The following is a 14,245-nucleotide window of genomic DNA, read 5'->3' on the forward strand; positions in this document are numbered from 1 at the left end:
GAGAGAGAGAGAGACGTAATTCATTGTCTCTAAGATAAAGAGCACAGGGAAAACAAGGGCTCTTCTTAGGGCTGAAGGATACCCTAAAATAAAACTAGACATAACTAAAGGAAACAAGACAAAACTAAATTCAAGGAAGCCACCCTAACTGAAATAAACAAGCAGGAACAGAACAAAAATAAATCAAACCTCAAGTAGGCCAGACTAAATATGACAACACAAGACAAAACTATTCTAAACTAAACAAGACATAAGACAAAAAAATAACTTTTAAACTAAAGACTGAACAAATCAAAACACATAAGCAAAAGAAATCTGGACTAAATCTTAAAAGCTGGAACCTACAATCTGGTGAAGTCATAGTAAGAAACACAATGTTTAAAGATATACAACACAGTGAGATGCAAATCAAGGGGCCAAGTAAACAAGGGCTCTCCTTAGGACTGAGGGGTCATAATGTTTGGGTAAACGTGTAAAGCCTACATGTAAAGCCTAGTTCACACGTGCAAACGTGTAAAGCCTAGTTCACACTACACGCTTTTAAGCCCGATTTGCAAGGCCCCGAGCTCACCGACAAAAACCCTTTGATCGGAGGCAAATCGGTGAGCAATCGGTGCTCGCCGATCGTCAGTCGATCATTATGTGTAAACTACTCAATGACGCATCGCCAAGGCTCGCTGACATATCGTCGAGGCATCGGCGACGCCACACAAATATTTAGCATGCTAAATATCTCGAGCTGTCAGGCGACTCCACATCCTGTGGTGTGAAAAGTGTCATCACTAGCAGTGATTGTGGCGACAAGCTCCAGCCAATCAGAGAGACAGGCATGGGGTGAGGTCACCGTGGGGAAGAGAAACCCGTGAAACCTATGACAGAAGCATAAAGGGGAGAAGCTGTTAAATTTCTTTGTCTTTTCCTTTTTGGGGTTTCTTCAGCACGAATCAACCCGCAAACAGCTCGCACCGCTTGTTTCTGTCCTACGTCCATCTTCGAATCAACAACTCCTGTTTCGCACATGGCATTCACGACATATATCCTTGTGACCTCTCGCGTGTTTTTTCAAGACAAAACATAGTTTGGACACCAGATAGAGTCGTCAGGTGACAGAGTTGTTGTCAGATCGCGTAGTGTATGACCCCCTGTCACCGAGCAATCACCTAGTGTGAACACCACAACGACTTCAAGACTCCCGATTACAAGACTGCAAGTCGTGAAGTGTGAACGTCTGCCGATGTTGAAAGTTGTGTAGTGTCAACTAGGCTTAAGATACTCTTTTTTATACCCAATCATGTTACAGACCTGTTGCCAATTAACCTCCAGCTGTTTCTGTTTAGTAACACTTACTTTTCCAGCCTTTTGTTTCCCATGTCCTAACTTTTTTGAGACGTGCTATGGCGATCAAATTCAAAATGACATTATTTTTTACTTAAAATGGTGCATTTCCTCAGTTTAAGCCTATGATGTGTTTTCCATATTCTCTTGTGAATAACATATGGGTTTATGAGATTTGCGAATCATTGCATTCTGTTTCTATTTACATTTTACACAGCGTCCCAACTTTTTTGGAATTGGGATTGTAGGTCCATCCAAGGAGCCTGTGAAGGCAGCATGAACCCTAAGGCTCTGAACCTAAGCAATATTTATGGAAGTACTGTAGACCCTCTGGAATCCCCCACGCTTGGGGATTATTTGGTAGCAGTTATATAGAATATTGGAAGAAGAAAAAACAAACAAAAAAAACAGAATAAAAGCATGTGAATCAGCTGTGATGTGAAGTCAAGGAAGGGGAAAAACTCAACTGATGCACTGACGGTGAGAGTGGAGGGAAGCGGAGGTCCTAATTGAGCCTGTCTACTCGTTTCCAGCAGCCAGGAATAGTGGGTAGATTGGAGTTGACTCTGCTCCCTGCGAAGCTAGTGCCACTCAGATAGAGTCCATAGTCGACTAGCTCATTTTTCTTAGCTGTCATAAAGCATGTGGGGATGTGGAGGAGGATCCTAACAGGAACGAACAGCGTCTGAGATTAGGCTGTTAGCTTACACAGATGTGGCGATGACAGCCCACAGATGGGGAAACACCACCGGTCTCAACTTGATTGTCTTTAGGGTCTTTCATCTCTGCTCTCATATCCTCTCCATCCATATATCCATATATCATCACAGCTGTGTTCATTTGCGTCATTCGGTGCTAAAAGAACAGGGTTCTTGCACTGAATTACTCCATCGCAATAACTTGCATTCATACCTGCATTGGTCTGCAGTAGGCACCGCTCAATTGCTTGACATTCCAAAGCTTCCAAATGCTGACTGTAGAAGTATTTTACTTGTACATTTGTGAAAATAAATAAATAAATAAACAAATAAATAAATAAATAGGCATACTCTTATAGCTAGAGACGCATCAATAACATTTTAAGCCTGATTATGAGTACTTATGGGGGCACGGTAGCTTAGTGGTCAGCATGCCGGGGTTGGGGGTTCTACTCCCACCTACACCCTGTGTGTGCAGAGTTCTCCGTGTGATTCGGGGGTTTCTTCTGGGTACTCTGGTGTCCTCCCCAAGTCCAACATGTGTTGTAGGCTGCTTGGGACCTCTAAATTTGTGCCCACTGATAGTTCTTTATGTCATGATCATTTGCACAGATTCCGATCACATCACATCAGACTAAGTGGTATCGTCAAATATCGAATCTTGTATGAGTCTGATGTTCACACCACTAGTTTTAAAATAGAGAAATGATCATGCTTGTGAGCACTATTTTTCTTACAGCCTAGAAGGTAATATATAGTGTGTCTGTGCAGTAGCAGTACAGCAGCTGCATTTCACCAAGTTACATTTTCTGCTCTACTTTTTTTTTATTATTATTATTATTATTATTATTATTATTTATTTATTTTTATTTATTTATTTTTTTTAACTGTGCACAGAGGAAGAAGCCAAAGAACTCGAGGAAGCCAAAGAACTCGAGGAAGCCAAAGAACTTGAAGAATCCAAGACAGGTCAGTAAATCTTAAATCTTCTTTAAATGTCAAAATCTTGATGCAGTCAAAAAAACGTGTTATGTTTTTCTTAGGTTTGACTGACTTAGAAGTTCAATAATAGCCAAAGGCAGAACTCTAAATAGCATGTATGATTTAGAGGGGAAAAGGTTACATTTAAAGCACTCGTATTTTGAGGTTCATCCAGAGCGCATGTTTCATTATCAGGAATTTTTAGGGTTGGCTATTCTGGGCTTTGGCTAGACACTTTGGGAGTCATGCTTCATCCACTTAATGATCCCTTAAAGGTAAAAAAAAAAAAAAAAGAGTAGTGATATAGAGTGAGGAAATTTTTAAATCATACACATATATAAACCAGATGCTTTAGCCATTTGTGTGTCATTACCATCAAACAAATCTGCTTTAGCTTAAATCAACCAAAACCACACCACACCAGTCTGAGTCTTTTGTCTTCCTTTTAACCGCCTTTAAACACTAGAGAATGATACTTCATCTCCTTTTATGCCTACATTTTCATGACTGTCAAATGAATTAAGCTCCCTTCTTGAGCGAAGGCCAGAGTAAGCTGAGCCAGAATCCTGTCCATGCTCCCCCTGTGGCAGTAATGTCATTAAAGATATTAATTTGACTCCTTTAGTCTGAATTATTCAGCCTGACTGTGAGTGGCACAGTTAATACTATGAGATTTTAATAAGCAGACAGGTGAAAAAGGGTCAGCGACAGGGAAAGAAAGAAAGGGAAAGCGAAAGAAAGAGGTAGAGACAGCGGCCTGTCTCCCTGGTAATGGAGGTCTCATGAATATTTAAGCTATGACAAGTTTGGCCAGCGAGGTCAAGAGCCTAGAACATTCTGCGGTCTGAGGCTCACGAGCCATTCAAGTAGATTCCCGTGTCTGAAAACATCTCATTCACATCCTGATCGAGTCTGAATGGAAGGGACAGAGCATTTAAGCTCTCCTACTATTTGTAGGGCTTTGCAGGCTTTACAGGCTTTTAGGAAAGTATTTGAAAGATAGGAAGCTGCTGTAATTGTTTAAAGTAACAACTCGTAACAGTTCTAACAGGATGTGCCTGACTTTAACTGAGTCGAGTATACCTGTGGATGTACTATACTAAGCAGACTACTCTAATCTTAAGCCGGTTTTACACGGTGTGATTAGAGAGAGGACTTTTAAGATCATTACTGTACGAGATGATTCGAATAAAATCTTCTATAATAAAATATTCTCTAACAGACCGAGCACTGATATTCTCCATGTCGAATTACACAATGAAAATCCTCCAATGAAGGACTGATTTTAGTCTCAGGTCCACCCACAGGTCACAGAAAGGTTAATAGGTTTTGTACACTTTTCTGGCCACGAGCTTCATATAAGCGTCATGAAATCCCATTTCTTAAAAGTTATTAAAGAGTTTTGTGTGCAGCAGTGAGTGGTGAGTAGATGAGATCACCTCGCATGTTTGTTAATAGGTTATGGAAAGCTATTATGTCATTAACTTTCACTGACTGCTTACTCTATACGTACTGTAGATACAGAAACCCGAACGGACTTTACCTTCCTGTATGAGGTTTTCCTAAAAAGTGGGTTTAAAAAGGGAGCATCTTAGATTTCATACCGTTGACACTTAAGTTGTTTACATATTCATCTGCATACCTTATGTACATATGTAGGATTTAAAGCGACAAGCACTACGTGGCACATCAGAGCCCAAACATGGCTGTCTGGTAAAATGTTAGCAATTTCATGCCAAGAAGTTACTGTGTTTCGGGGCACAGTATATGTTTGTCACTGTTCCGCAGGTTAGCGTTAGGGTTATGTTAAACACATAGATGAGCACGTTCGCCTCACACCTCCAGGGTCCGGGGTTTGAGTCTTGCTGGGGCCATGTGTGTGCAGAGTTTGCATGTTCTCCCCGTGCTGTGGGGGTTTCCTCCGGGTACTCCAGTTTCCTCCCCCAGTCCAAAGACATGCATGGTTGGCTGATTTGTGTGTCTAAAGTGTCTTGTAATGTGAGTGTGTATGTGATAGTGCCCTGTGATGGACTGGCACGCTCTCCAGGGTGTACCCTGCCTTGTGCCCCATCATGCTCCCTGGGACAGGCTCCAGGTTCCCTGTGACCCTGAAAAGGAGTAAGCGGTAAAAGATGGATGGATGAAGGCTACATGAGAGTTTTTGACATTCAAGCACGAATCACAATAGGGTTTGTGTTAGGGATAGTGTTCATACTCAGAAACTGTCTAGAATTGAATTAGATTTGAGACACAGCTCTAATTTGATAAATACACTGCGAAGATCATGGGACTTTGTATTAAGAACAAAGGAAGTCTGTTCAGAATAACGTCATTTTCGTTATTCTTCTGAGAGTCAGAGCTACGACGTGAGAAAAGACATGGACGCCTTCATATTTGCATTCGGTTAGCAACTAGCTGGACAGCTAACTGTGATGAGTGATGTATATGTTCCTCCTCAAAATAGTGAACTGTACAGTCAGTGTTATAGATTTACAAGCTAACACGTCTGTATGTTGATTGCGCTAAAGCAAATAGTCACATATACGGCATAACAGTAAACAAAGGTGTTAATTCGTTTACCGTTCATGCTGTGAGCAGCCATGTTCTTCTGACATCACTCACTTAACCCCTCCGAGTTTTCCAATAGGAATTCCAAGCTGAGGGTTTGTTTTTGTTTTTTCTCAAAGAAAGTTACAAATTTTAGTCAAATGCAGCATAAATTGCCCCACTATTTACATCGCATACACGTATATGTATAAATCATGCCTAAAATGTTCAGCAGTCAACGTTGGTCCAGCAGAATTAGGCTTGCCTAGCCTTTTGTGACTTTTAAAATAATTCTAATACCCATTCCTATCTATTACCCCCAAAAAACCCTTCCAAGATAAGGACTGAGGCATTTGATGTCTAATAAAATGCTCAGCATGGGTCGAGATCCACCCGGTAATTTCTTTACACCGAAAAACCGAAAAGTCTCTTTCTTCTACTACTAGAGTCACGTCTCTTTTTCCTGTAGTCTTGCTTCGGGGTGAATTATGAATGGACGACTTTTATCACCGTGGTATTAAAGTGCTAAGTGCTGTGGCTTATCACTCTCGCTATTGCACTCCCACTGTAAAGGCCCCAATCAAGTTAAGGTGACTTCTAACAGGGAATACAGTGAAGAGTGGGGTGGGCGTACGTGTGTGTTAGTGTGTGTGTGTGGGGACAAATAATAGTGTTATGAGCTCTAGTGGAAAGGAGTTACATTCATACGGTCTAGATGAGAGAGAAAATCAAGATCTTGAAGTGCTGCCACCTAGTGGAGATCACACTGTAGAAGATATTAAGTCGTTTAATTAACACTTCTGTTCTATTTATGTCAAAAGTGTTTTAACATTTGTAGTATAGGGAGTATATTCAGGATATATATATATATATATATATATATATATATATATATATATATATATATATATATATATATATTTCCCCCTAAGAATAATAAAGTGAAATAAAGTGTGAATAGTCTTTATATTGCTAATAATGGAATAAGGAGAACTAAATGTGCTGGCTTAAAAAAATATATTCTTATACTTATTTAATAAAATAGTTTTGTTTGTTTGTTTAAAACCATACAGGAAAGGTTTACAAAAATTCATTACTTTAAGCTAAATCCGTCACATGCTTTTCTCTCAGTGTTAACTCTAATTCTAACACACAAATGCTTTTAGAAAAAAACAATGTGGAAGAGAAAAAAAATCAAATAATCTCAGCAGGTGAGTGTCGCTGACCATCTGACTCATAGGTCAAAGCGTGAGGACTGCGATCCCACACACACTCCACATGTATCTGACCTTTCCATTGCTCCAATAATAGTCTGAATAACTGAGTGAAAAAGAGCTGCTACTGCGTGCACCCTGTTTTCCTTCTTCTTCTTTTTTTCCCTTTATTTTCTCTGCAAGCAATCAAAATCTGAGAAGAATCTGGAAAGACAAATCTGCAGAGGGATCAGAATATTATTTGTTATTTGAAGGTTTTTAGTGCTGTAAATGTTTGAAAATAAAAATGTAGACGGATTGGTTTTTAGTCGAGAATAATACATTTCTCGTTTTCATATTGTGTTTTATGAGGGCTGTCTATTATTTAGTATGAGTCACCAAACACAATATTTAATAGTGATGACTCCTTGGCGGCGAATACGATTGTCAGAAAATATTGAAAAATAAAATGAATATGCATACTTAACTTGAGGAAATAGTACATACAGTGGCCTCCATTAATATTGGAAAAAGCATTGAAAATGCCCATTTCCACCATCAGGGCAATAATTAAAAAGTTCCAATCAACTGGAAATGTTATGAAGCAACCTGGAAGAGGACACATGTCTGTATTGTCTCAACGCACTGTGAAGAGGACGGTTCGAGTGGCCAAAAACATCTCCAAGGATCACAGCTGGAGAATTGCAGAAGTTAGTTGTGTCTTGGGGTCAGAAAGTCTCCAAAACTACAATCTGAAGTCACCTACATCACCACGAGTTGTTTGGAAGGGTTTCAAGAAAAAAGCCTCTACTCTCATCCAAAAACGAACTCGAGCATCTTCAGTTTGCCAGACACTACTGGAACTTCAAACGGGATCGGGTTCTACGGTCAGATGAAACCAAAATGGAGCTTTTTGGCGATAAACACCAGAGGTGGTTTTGGTGCACACAGAGAGGTGGCCATATGGAAAAGTCCCTCATGTCCACGGTTAAATATGGAGGTGGATCTTTAATGTTTTGGAGCTGTTTTTCTGCCAGAGGACCTGGACATTTTGTTAGGATACACGGCATCATGGACTCTATCAAATATCAACAGATATTAAATGAAAACCTGACTGCCTCTGCCAGAAAGCTTCAAATGGGCCGTGGTTGGATCTTCCAGCAGGACAATGATCCAAAACATACATCAAAATCAACACAAAAATGGTTTACTGACCACAAAATCAAGGTCCTGCCATGGCCATCCCAGTCCCCTGACCTGAACCCCATAGAAAACCTGTGGGGTGAACTGAAGAGGAGAGTCCACCAGCGTGGACCTCGAAATGTGAAGGATCTGGAGAGATTCTGTATGGAGGAACGGTCTCAGATCCCTTGCCATGTATTCTCCAACCTCATCAGGCATTACAGGAGAAGACTCAGAGCTGTTATCTTGGTAAAGGGAGGTAGCACAAAGTACTGACTAAAAGGGTGCCAATAATTGTCGCACACATATTTAACAAAGATATATTTTTTATAAACCTGTGTTTTGTTTGCAATTGTTTGATATCCATGAGAGCAGAGTATTTTTGTGATTTTTTTTTTTTAACAAAAGATCAGAAGGTTAAGGTCAAGAGGCTGGAAAAGCAACACAAAAAAAGAAACCAACAGTTGTGGTGATGTCAATGAGTCGCAGGCTTGATGCAGTTAATGCAAGCAAGCGATATGCGACCAAATATTAAGTGTTATTTGCTTTAATCTGTTCGTGTACTTTTGCTCACCAACAAATTGGGTGGGCTGATACAAAAGGTTCTATGTTTTATGTTGTTTAACACATCTGGATGTAAACAGCAGAAAATAAAAGCTGAAAAAAAAACTTCCAAATGTCTTTTGTGTACAGCACAAACATATGAATCGGTCTTGCCGTTCCAATCATTTCAGAGGGGACTGTATATTTCCTTTGACTAATAACACGACATGACCTCAAGAACGCTGCCTGTCAATCTTTTTTTTTTTCACCTACTACACACACCTGCTCAGAGGTTTACACTCTGTCTGTCCTCGTCGTCTCTTCATCAGTCTCACTTTGCCCCTTGTACTAACTCTTCTCTGTATCATTCTCTCTCTCTCTCTCTCTCTCTCTCTCTCTCTCTCTCTCTCTCTCTCTCTCTCTCTCTCTCTCTCTCTCTCTCTCTCTCTCTCTCTCTCTCTCTCTCTCTCTCTCTCTCTCTCTCTCTCTCTCTCTCTCTCTCCCATTATTTGCCTTTATCTCTTCCTCTCAAACTCACACACACTTGGGAACAGTGTGTCATCCCTGTTCCCTTCCCTCGTCTATATTGTTAGATAAATTTTCACGCCATTCTGTGCTGTTGTGCCATCCATGCTATTGTAACTCCTGGCTAAAAGCCTCTCGGGAGCTCTGACACACCTCACCGTCTCCTCGCTTTCAATCAGCGTTTTCAACATGGAACCACACTACGCTGGGTCTCACACACACACACACACACACTCTCTCTCTCTCTTTCTCTCTCTCTCTCTCAGCGTCCGTGGTAATTAAATAAACCGTTAACCTCTTTAACCTGCTTTAACAAGCGTAGTAAAGCTAGTGGAAAACAGCAGAGCGATGAGATCAATAAATACATACAACATCAGCCGCATAAATAAGTGTACACTGAGATTTGGCTGGGAACATTTTCCTCGAACGCATTTATGTACATATTTTCATTAAAGTGCACATAGAATAAATCTGTGTCCAAGTACACAAAGCCAAAACGATGTGTCGATAGTGTTTATAGATTGACAAGTACGTATATATTTAAACAATATACTTCATTTTCAGGAATGTTCAGAAAGGAAATCGCTAAAATTCAAACCATTACAGCACCTGAATCAGTATTCTCAATTAAGCCATGCTAACCTAAGCTAGGCTAACTTGTGAGTCCAATTACATAGGCTGAAAATGGCAACTAAGATAATTTAACTCAATAGTATGACTAGTTAGATGTATGGAAAATGAGAATGACCTTAATGTAGCCACACTCTCATCGTTTTCTCTCAGCACATATAAAGGTGTTATTTCAGTCCGACTGGCATCGTCGTTTTTTACTCGACTGAATGTGAGGTGAGTGCATGTTGTGATAGCATTAGACTTATATAGATTAGTGACAGTTTCCATATCATGTCATATTCCTTGTTTTGGAAAGATTGTCTAGCATCCATCCATCCATCCATTTTCCATACTACTTATCCTACATAGGGTGACAGGGGAGTCTGGAGCCTTGCCCAGGGAACCCGGGGCACACGGTGGGGGACAAACTGGACAGGGTGCCAACCTATCGCAGGGCACAATCACACACACTCTCACACACTACAGACAATTTGGAAATGCCCATCAGACTACATCGCATGTCTTTAGACTGGGGGAGGAAACCGAAGTACCCGGAGGAATCCCCCGAAGCATGGGGAGAACATGCAAATTCCACACTCAACTCCAGGGGTGTGAGGCAAATGTGCAAAAAAAATAAAAGCTACATAGCTAGCTACATTTCAGTCAGTGTGATTGTTTTATTAGGAAAAAAAACAAACACTTTTTTTGATGATTAGTTGTCATTGTGGTGGAACATAAGGCACCAAAAATCAGGGTTTTTTTTCTTTGTATCATTTTCGCCATCTCATGATATTTCAGTTTATGCATGATCACTGGAAGATAGTGCCAATTAGCATTGTTACCACATGCTGTTTATTTTATTTCTCTCGCCTTTCTTTGGGGATTTTACCCAATTTCTTCTAATTAATTAACTGCCAATTCTTATCCAATTCTTGCTTCCTCCTATGTCATGTTGGCTTCCAATCAGGGACAGTGAAATCTACCGTGCGTCCTTTCTCATAGGCATGTAAATCCATCACGTCTTCCCTACCAGTACAGGAGAGCCATGGATTTGAACTTATGATCTCCCAATATTAAGACACTTCACCTGAAGTACGTGTGCTTCTTAATGACGTGCAACTTAAATGATTTCCTCAGGAATGAATCCCTTACGAACTGGAGTAGTTCATCAGGGAAAATGTGCCAGTCATCAACTCCCATTTGAAACTAATAGAAGTGTTAATGACTCTTCAGCACCATGGCTAGAATTCAAAAGATACTGAACTTATGAAAAGTGTTCAGACTTTAAAAAACAAAACAAAAAAAAAACAAACAAATGCTGCCTCGATAATCATTTCAATATCGGAATTATTCGGAAATACCAACGGAGCTGAAGTGTAGTTCATCACATGACTTCTGGGTGCAAAATTAGCGACGTGTACAAAATTAGCGATGTCTATTTCTAGTCACGAAAACACACTTCTAGAAAGTGATGAAGTGTTCTAGATACTTAGGGCGGCTGTGGCTCAGGTGGTAGAGCGGGTTGTCCGTGGCTCGTAGTGTTGGCGGTTCGATTCCTGCCCCACGTGACTCCACACGCTGAAGTGTCCTTGGGTAAGATGCTGAACCCCAAGTTGCTCCCGATATCAAGTGAGCACCTTGCGTGGCAGGTCTGCTACCAACGGTGTGTGTGGGTGAATGAGACACAGTGTAATGCGCTATATAAGTGCAGACCATTCACCATAGTTATTTAAAGCAGGTTTACTTCACAAACCAGCCGCTGGGTTATTAATAAAAGTCTTATTGACCTGAGAGCATAGCTGAGTGTAACTTTGTGTGCGCAAGAGAGCAGTACAATACTCCATACTTCACTTTGTACTGCCGTTCTGTATCTATTGCAGTTCGGTGTTTGGACCGGAGAAAGTTCAGTACGGCATCCCAAACCTAGTACAACTCTTGACCTTGTGTTGATAACCTTGTCTGTGTGTGCATGAGTGTGTGTGTGAGTGTGTGCGAGTCTATCGAGTGTGTGCGAGTGTGTGCGAGTCTATCGAGTGTGTGCAAGTGTGTGTGTGTGTGTGTGTGTGTGTCCCCTGATGGCTGACGCTGAAGTTTTCCATTTGCTCTCTTTTTCAGCTGCAACACCTCTAAAGAGCTAAAGGCAAAGAGCACAGGTAAGCCTTTTTTGCACTATAGTTCCCATAACAGCTCAACTTTACGTATTATAACATACATTAAAGTCCAAAAGTCTCCATCCACTACCAAGAACTCTATTAATAGCATATAATGCAAAATCTTACTCATTTGATAGTTAATATCTGAGAATATATGCATTGTGTTACAGTACATCTGCATATCTGCTTTCACCTCACCATTTGGTTCATTGTTTCCTCACCATTTCAAATGTTCTCCCCGTGTCTGCGTGCATGTTTGAAACCGGAGAACCTAGAGGAAACCCACATGGACACTGGGAGAACATTATTAAACTCCATACATAAAGTTTCTGAATTACTCAAACCAGTACGTCCGGCACCAACATCCACGACACGATCAGAGTCACTGAGATCAGGTTTTGTTTCCCCTATTCTGATGTTTGATTGATGTTTGAACCTCTTGTCCTGTATCTCCATGCGTTTATACATTACACTGCTACTGCTACATGATTGGCTGATTGGATAATTGTTAAAGTGACCGCTCGGGTGTATTCCTAATAACGTGGATGGCGGGTGTATAATTCTTGAACGAGGGCTACATTTGTTTTCTTTTGTAGTTTGCATCCGTTTTAAAGTAAAGCTGTAGTCTAATTGACACAATAGATTTGATTTGATTTTTTTGTGTAGTGCTGTGGAACGAGGTCAGCTTGAACGTCCCGTTGTCCTCTTAATTCCGTGAAGGACGCGGCAGTGATCAGGCAGTCTTGATGTTTTAATTCCGGACAAATGCAGACAGGTCAATGGTTACCATGACAAATTCATTTCGACGTGCTGCCATTAGAGAGCGCCGCCGAAGCACTTGCAGAACTGAGCATAGTTACCATTAATCACTGAAGCTTTGCATCATTATAGACTCTCGCACAGGTGTTAATATAATAATCAGGGGTGTGTGTGTGTGTCTTTGTGTGTGCGTCTACATGTGTGTGACAGTGAGAGGGCGACCGCTGGTTGCCAAGCCTGTGGAATGAACCACCATGTTTCTTTTTCCCTGACACGTAGGAGGCTGATTGACTGCACTGACATCAACAAGTCAAACTATTTTTAAACCTCGTCTCTTGTGTCTTAATTACAAAAAAACACCAAATGAGCAAATCTGTCTCCTTTGAGGGTGCTGCTCCTTTTTTTTTTTCTTTTTCTTTTCTGTTTCAAAATCTATGCCAGTGTGATGCCCAGGGAAATTAAATCTTTTTTTTTTTTTTTTTTTTCCAGACAAAGCACTGGCATTGTTTAGATAACAGGAAATGAATTAGATTATTGTCTTGCATGGATCGTTTTTAAGATGTTCAGCCATCCTGAGTGCAAACATGCTTTTAGGGACAAATAAAACTCACTAGTCATATACTACAAATGCAGTTCTAATATCCGTTTATTAATGCATCAGATGCTTTAAAGTGCCTTACAAATGATGTAGAATACATCCCAGTTTACCAAAACTCTCTATGTCCATTAACCGTCAGATCTACGTTTAACTAAGAGGAGGGCTATTTAACAAAATGCCTGACTAAACAAATAGGCTTTCAACTTGGACATAAAGATTGAGACTGTCTGAGTCCTGAACATTAACAGGATGGCTATTCCATAGCTGGAGGGCCTCTGTCTCCTGCTGTAGCGTTTTCATTATTCTAAAGGCTGATAAAGAACTGTCACTGCTTTTGTATGAAGCAGACATGGTGGATTATTGTGGGGTGAGACCAATCAGTGCTTTGTAAGTCATTGGTGGTATTTTATAATCCATCTTTTACTGGTAGCCCATGTAGCATTCATTCATCATCAGTAGCTGCTTTATCTTAGCCTAGGTTACAGGCGATCCAAATCCTATTCCAGGACTATAATGTAGATAAAATATGGTTAATATGGTCAAACCATCTGGTTGTAGTAAGGGCTCTGCATTCTGGTTGAATTGGATCTTGTTTAGGAATGTACTGGAACATCCAAGCAAGGCATTATTATAGGTGACAATATTTCTGATTGAAAAGACACTATTCTGGTTATATTACTTATATGAGCAGTGGGCCTTGAACTCAGACTTACAGAAGACTAAACTTTACTTATGTATCAAGTAATACAAGCAGAGAGACACAACCCTGATCACAGGCCTGTAGTGAGCCATTTACTTCTTTAACCAGCAATGAAATAGTTTAGTTTCACAAGCACGTATGGGATTAGCTGCTGAGGTACGAGCTTTTCTCAGATCTAGGATCTGATATTGAGATATAGCTTGGAAATTGGCATGTGTCAAGTTTATTAAGCAATGATTTCATAACTGGTATATTGAAATATTTATGGGGTTTTTTGAAATTTGAAAGTCAAATTTCAGGTTCAAGACTAAACAAAAGTTTATCAGGAGTCAGGGTTTATATAACACAGGTGATTAAGACTGGAAACGGAACAGGTGTGTGGGACAAACAGTTAGTATTCAGGTGATAGTGTCCTCTTT

General features: G+C 40.4%; 1 protein-coding gene across 3 annotated transcripts in view; it reads left to right on the top strand.

Annotated features, from left to right (window-relative positions):
- cd276 (CD276 molecule) overlaps window positions 1–14,245 on the top strand; it is a 105,028-nt gene that overhangs the window by 73,347 nt on the left and 17,436 nt on the right. For all 3 annotated transcript variants that reach the window (XR_001812523.3, XM_017466614.3, XM_017466615.3), the window contains exons 6-7: window positions 2,931–3,002; window positions 11,732–11,769. Coding sequence is in view for 2 of the 3 variants with exons in the window: in XM_017466614.3 (XP_017322103.1) it covers window positions 2,931–3,002; window positions 11,732–11,754 (95 nt within the window). In the remaining variant the exon portion in view is untranslated. The remainder of the gene's footprint in view (window positions 1–2,930; window positions 3,003–11,731; window positions 11,770–14,245) is intronic.

Source organism: Ictalurus punctatus, chromosome 4, assembly GCF_001660625.3.
Source record: "Ictalurus punctatus breed USDA103 chromosome 4, Coco_2.0, whole genome shotgun sequence".
In the NCBI taxonomy this organism is placed as follows: domain Eukaryota; kingdom Metazoa; phylum Chordata; class Actinopteri; order Siluriformes; family Ictaluridae; genus Ictalurus; species Ictalurus punctatus.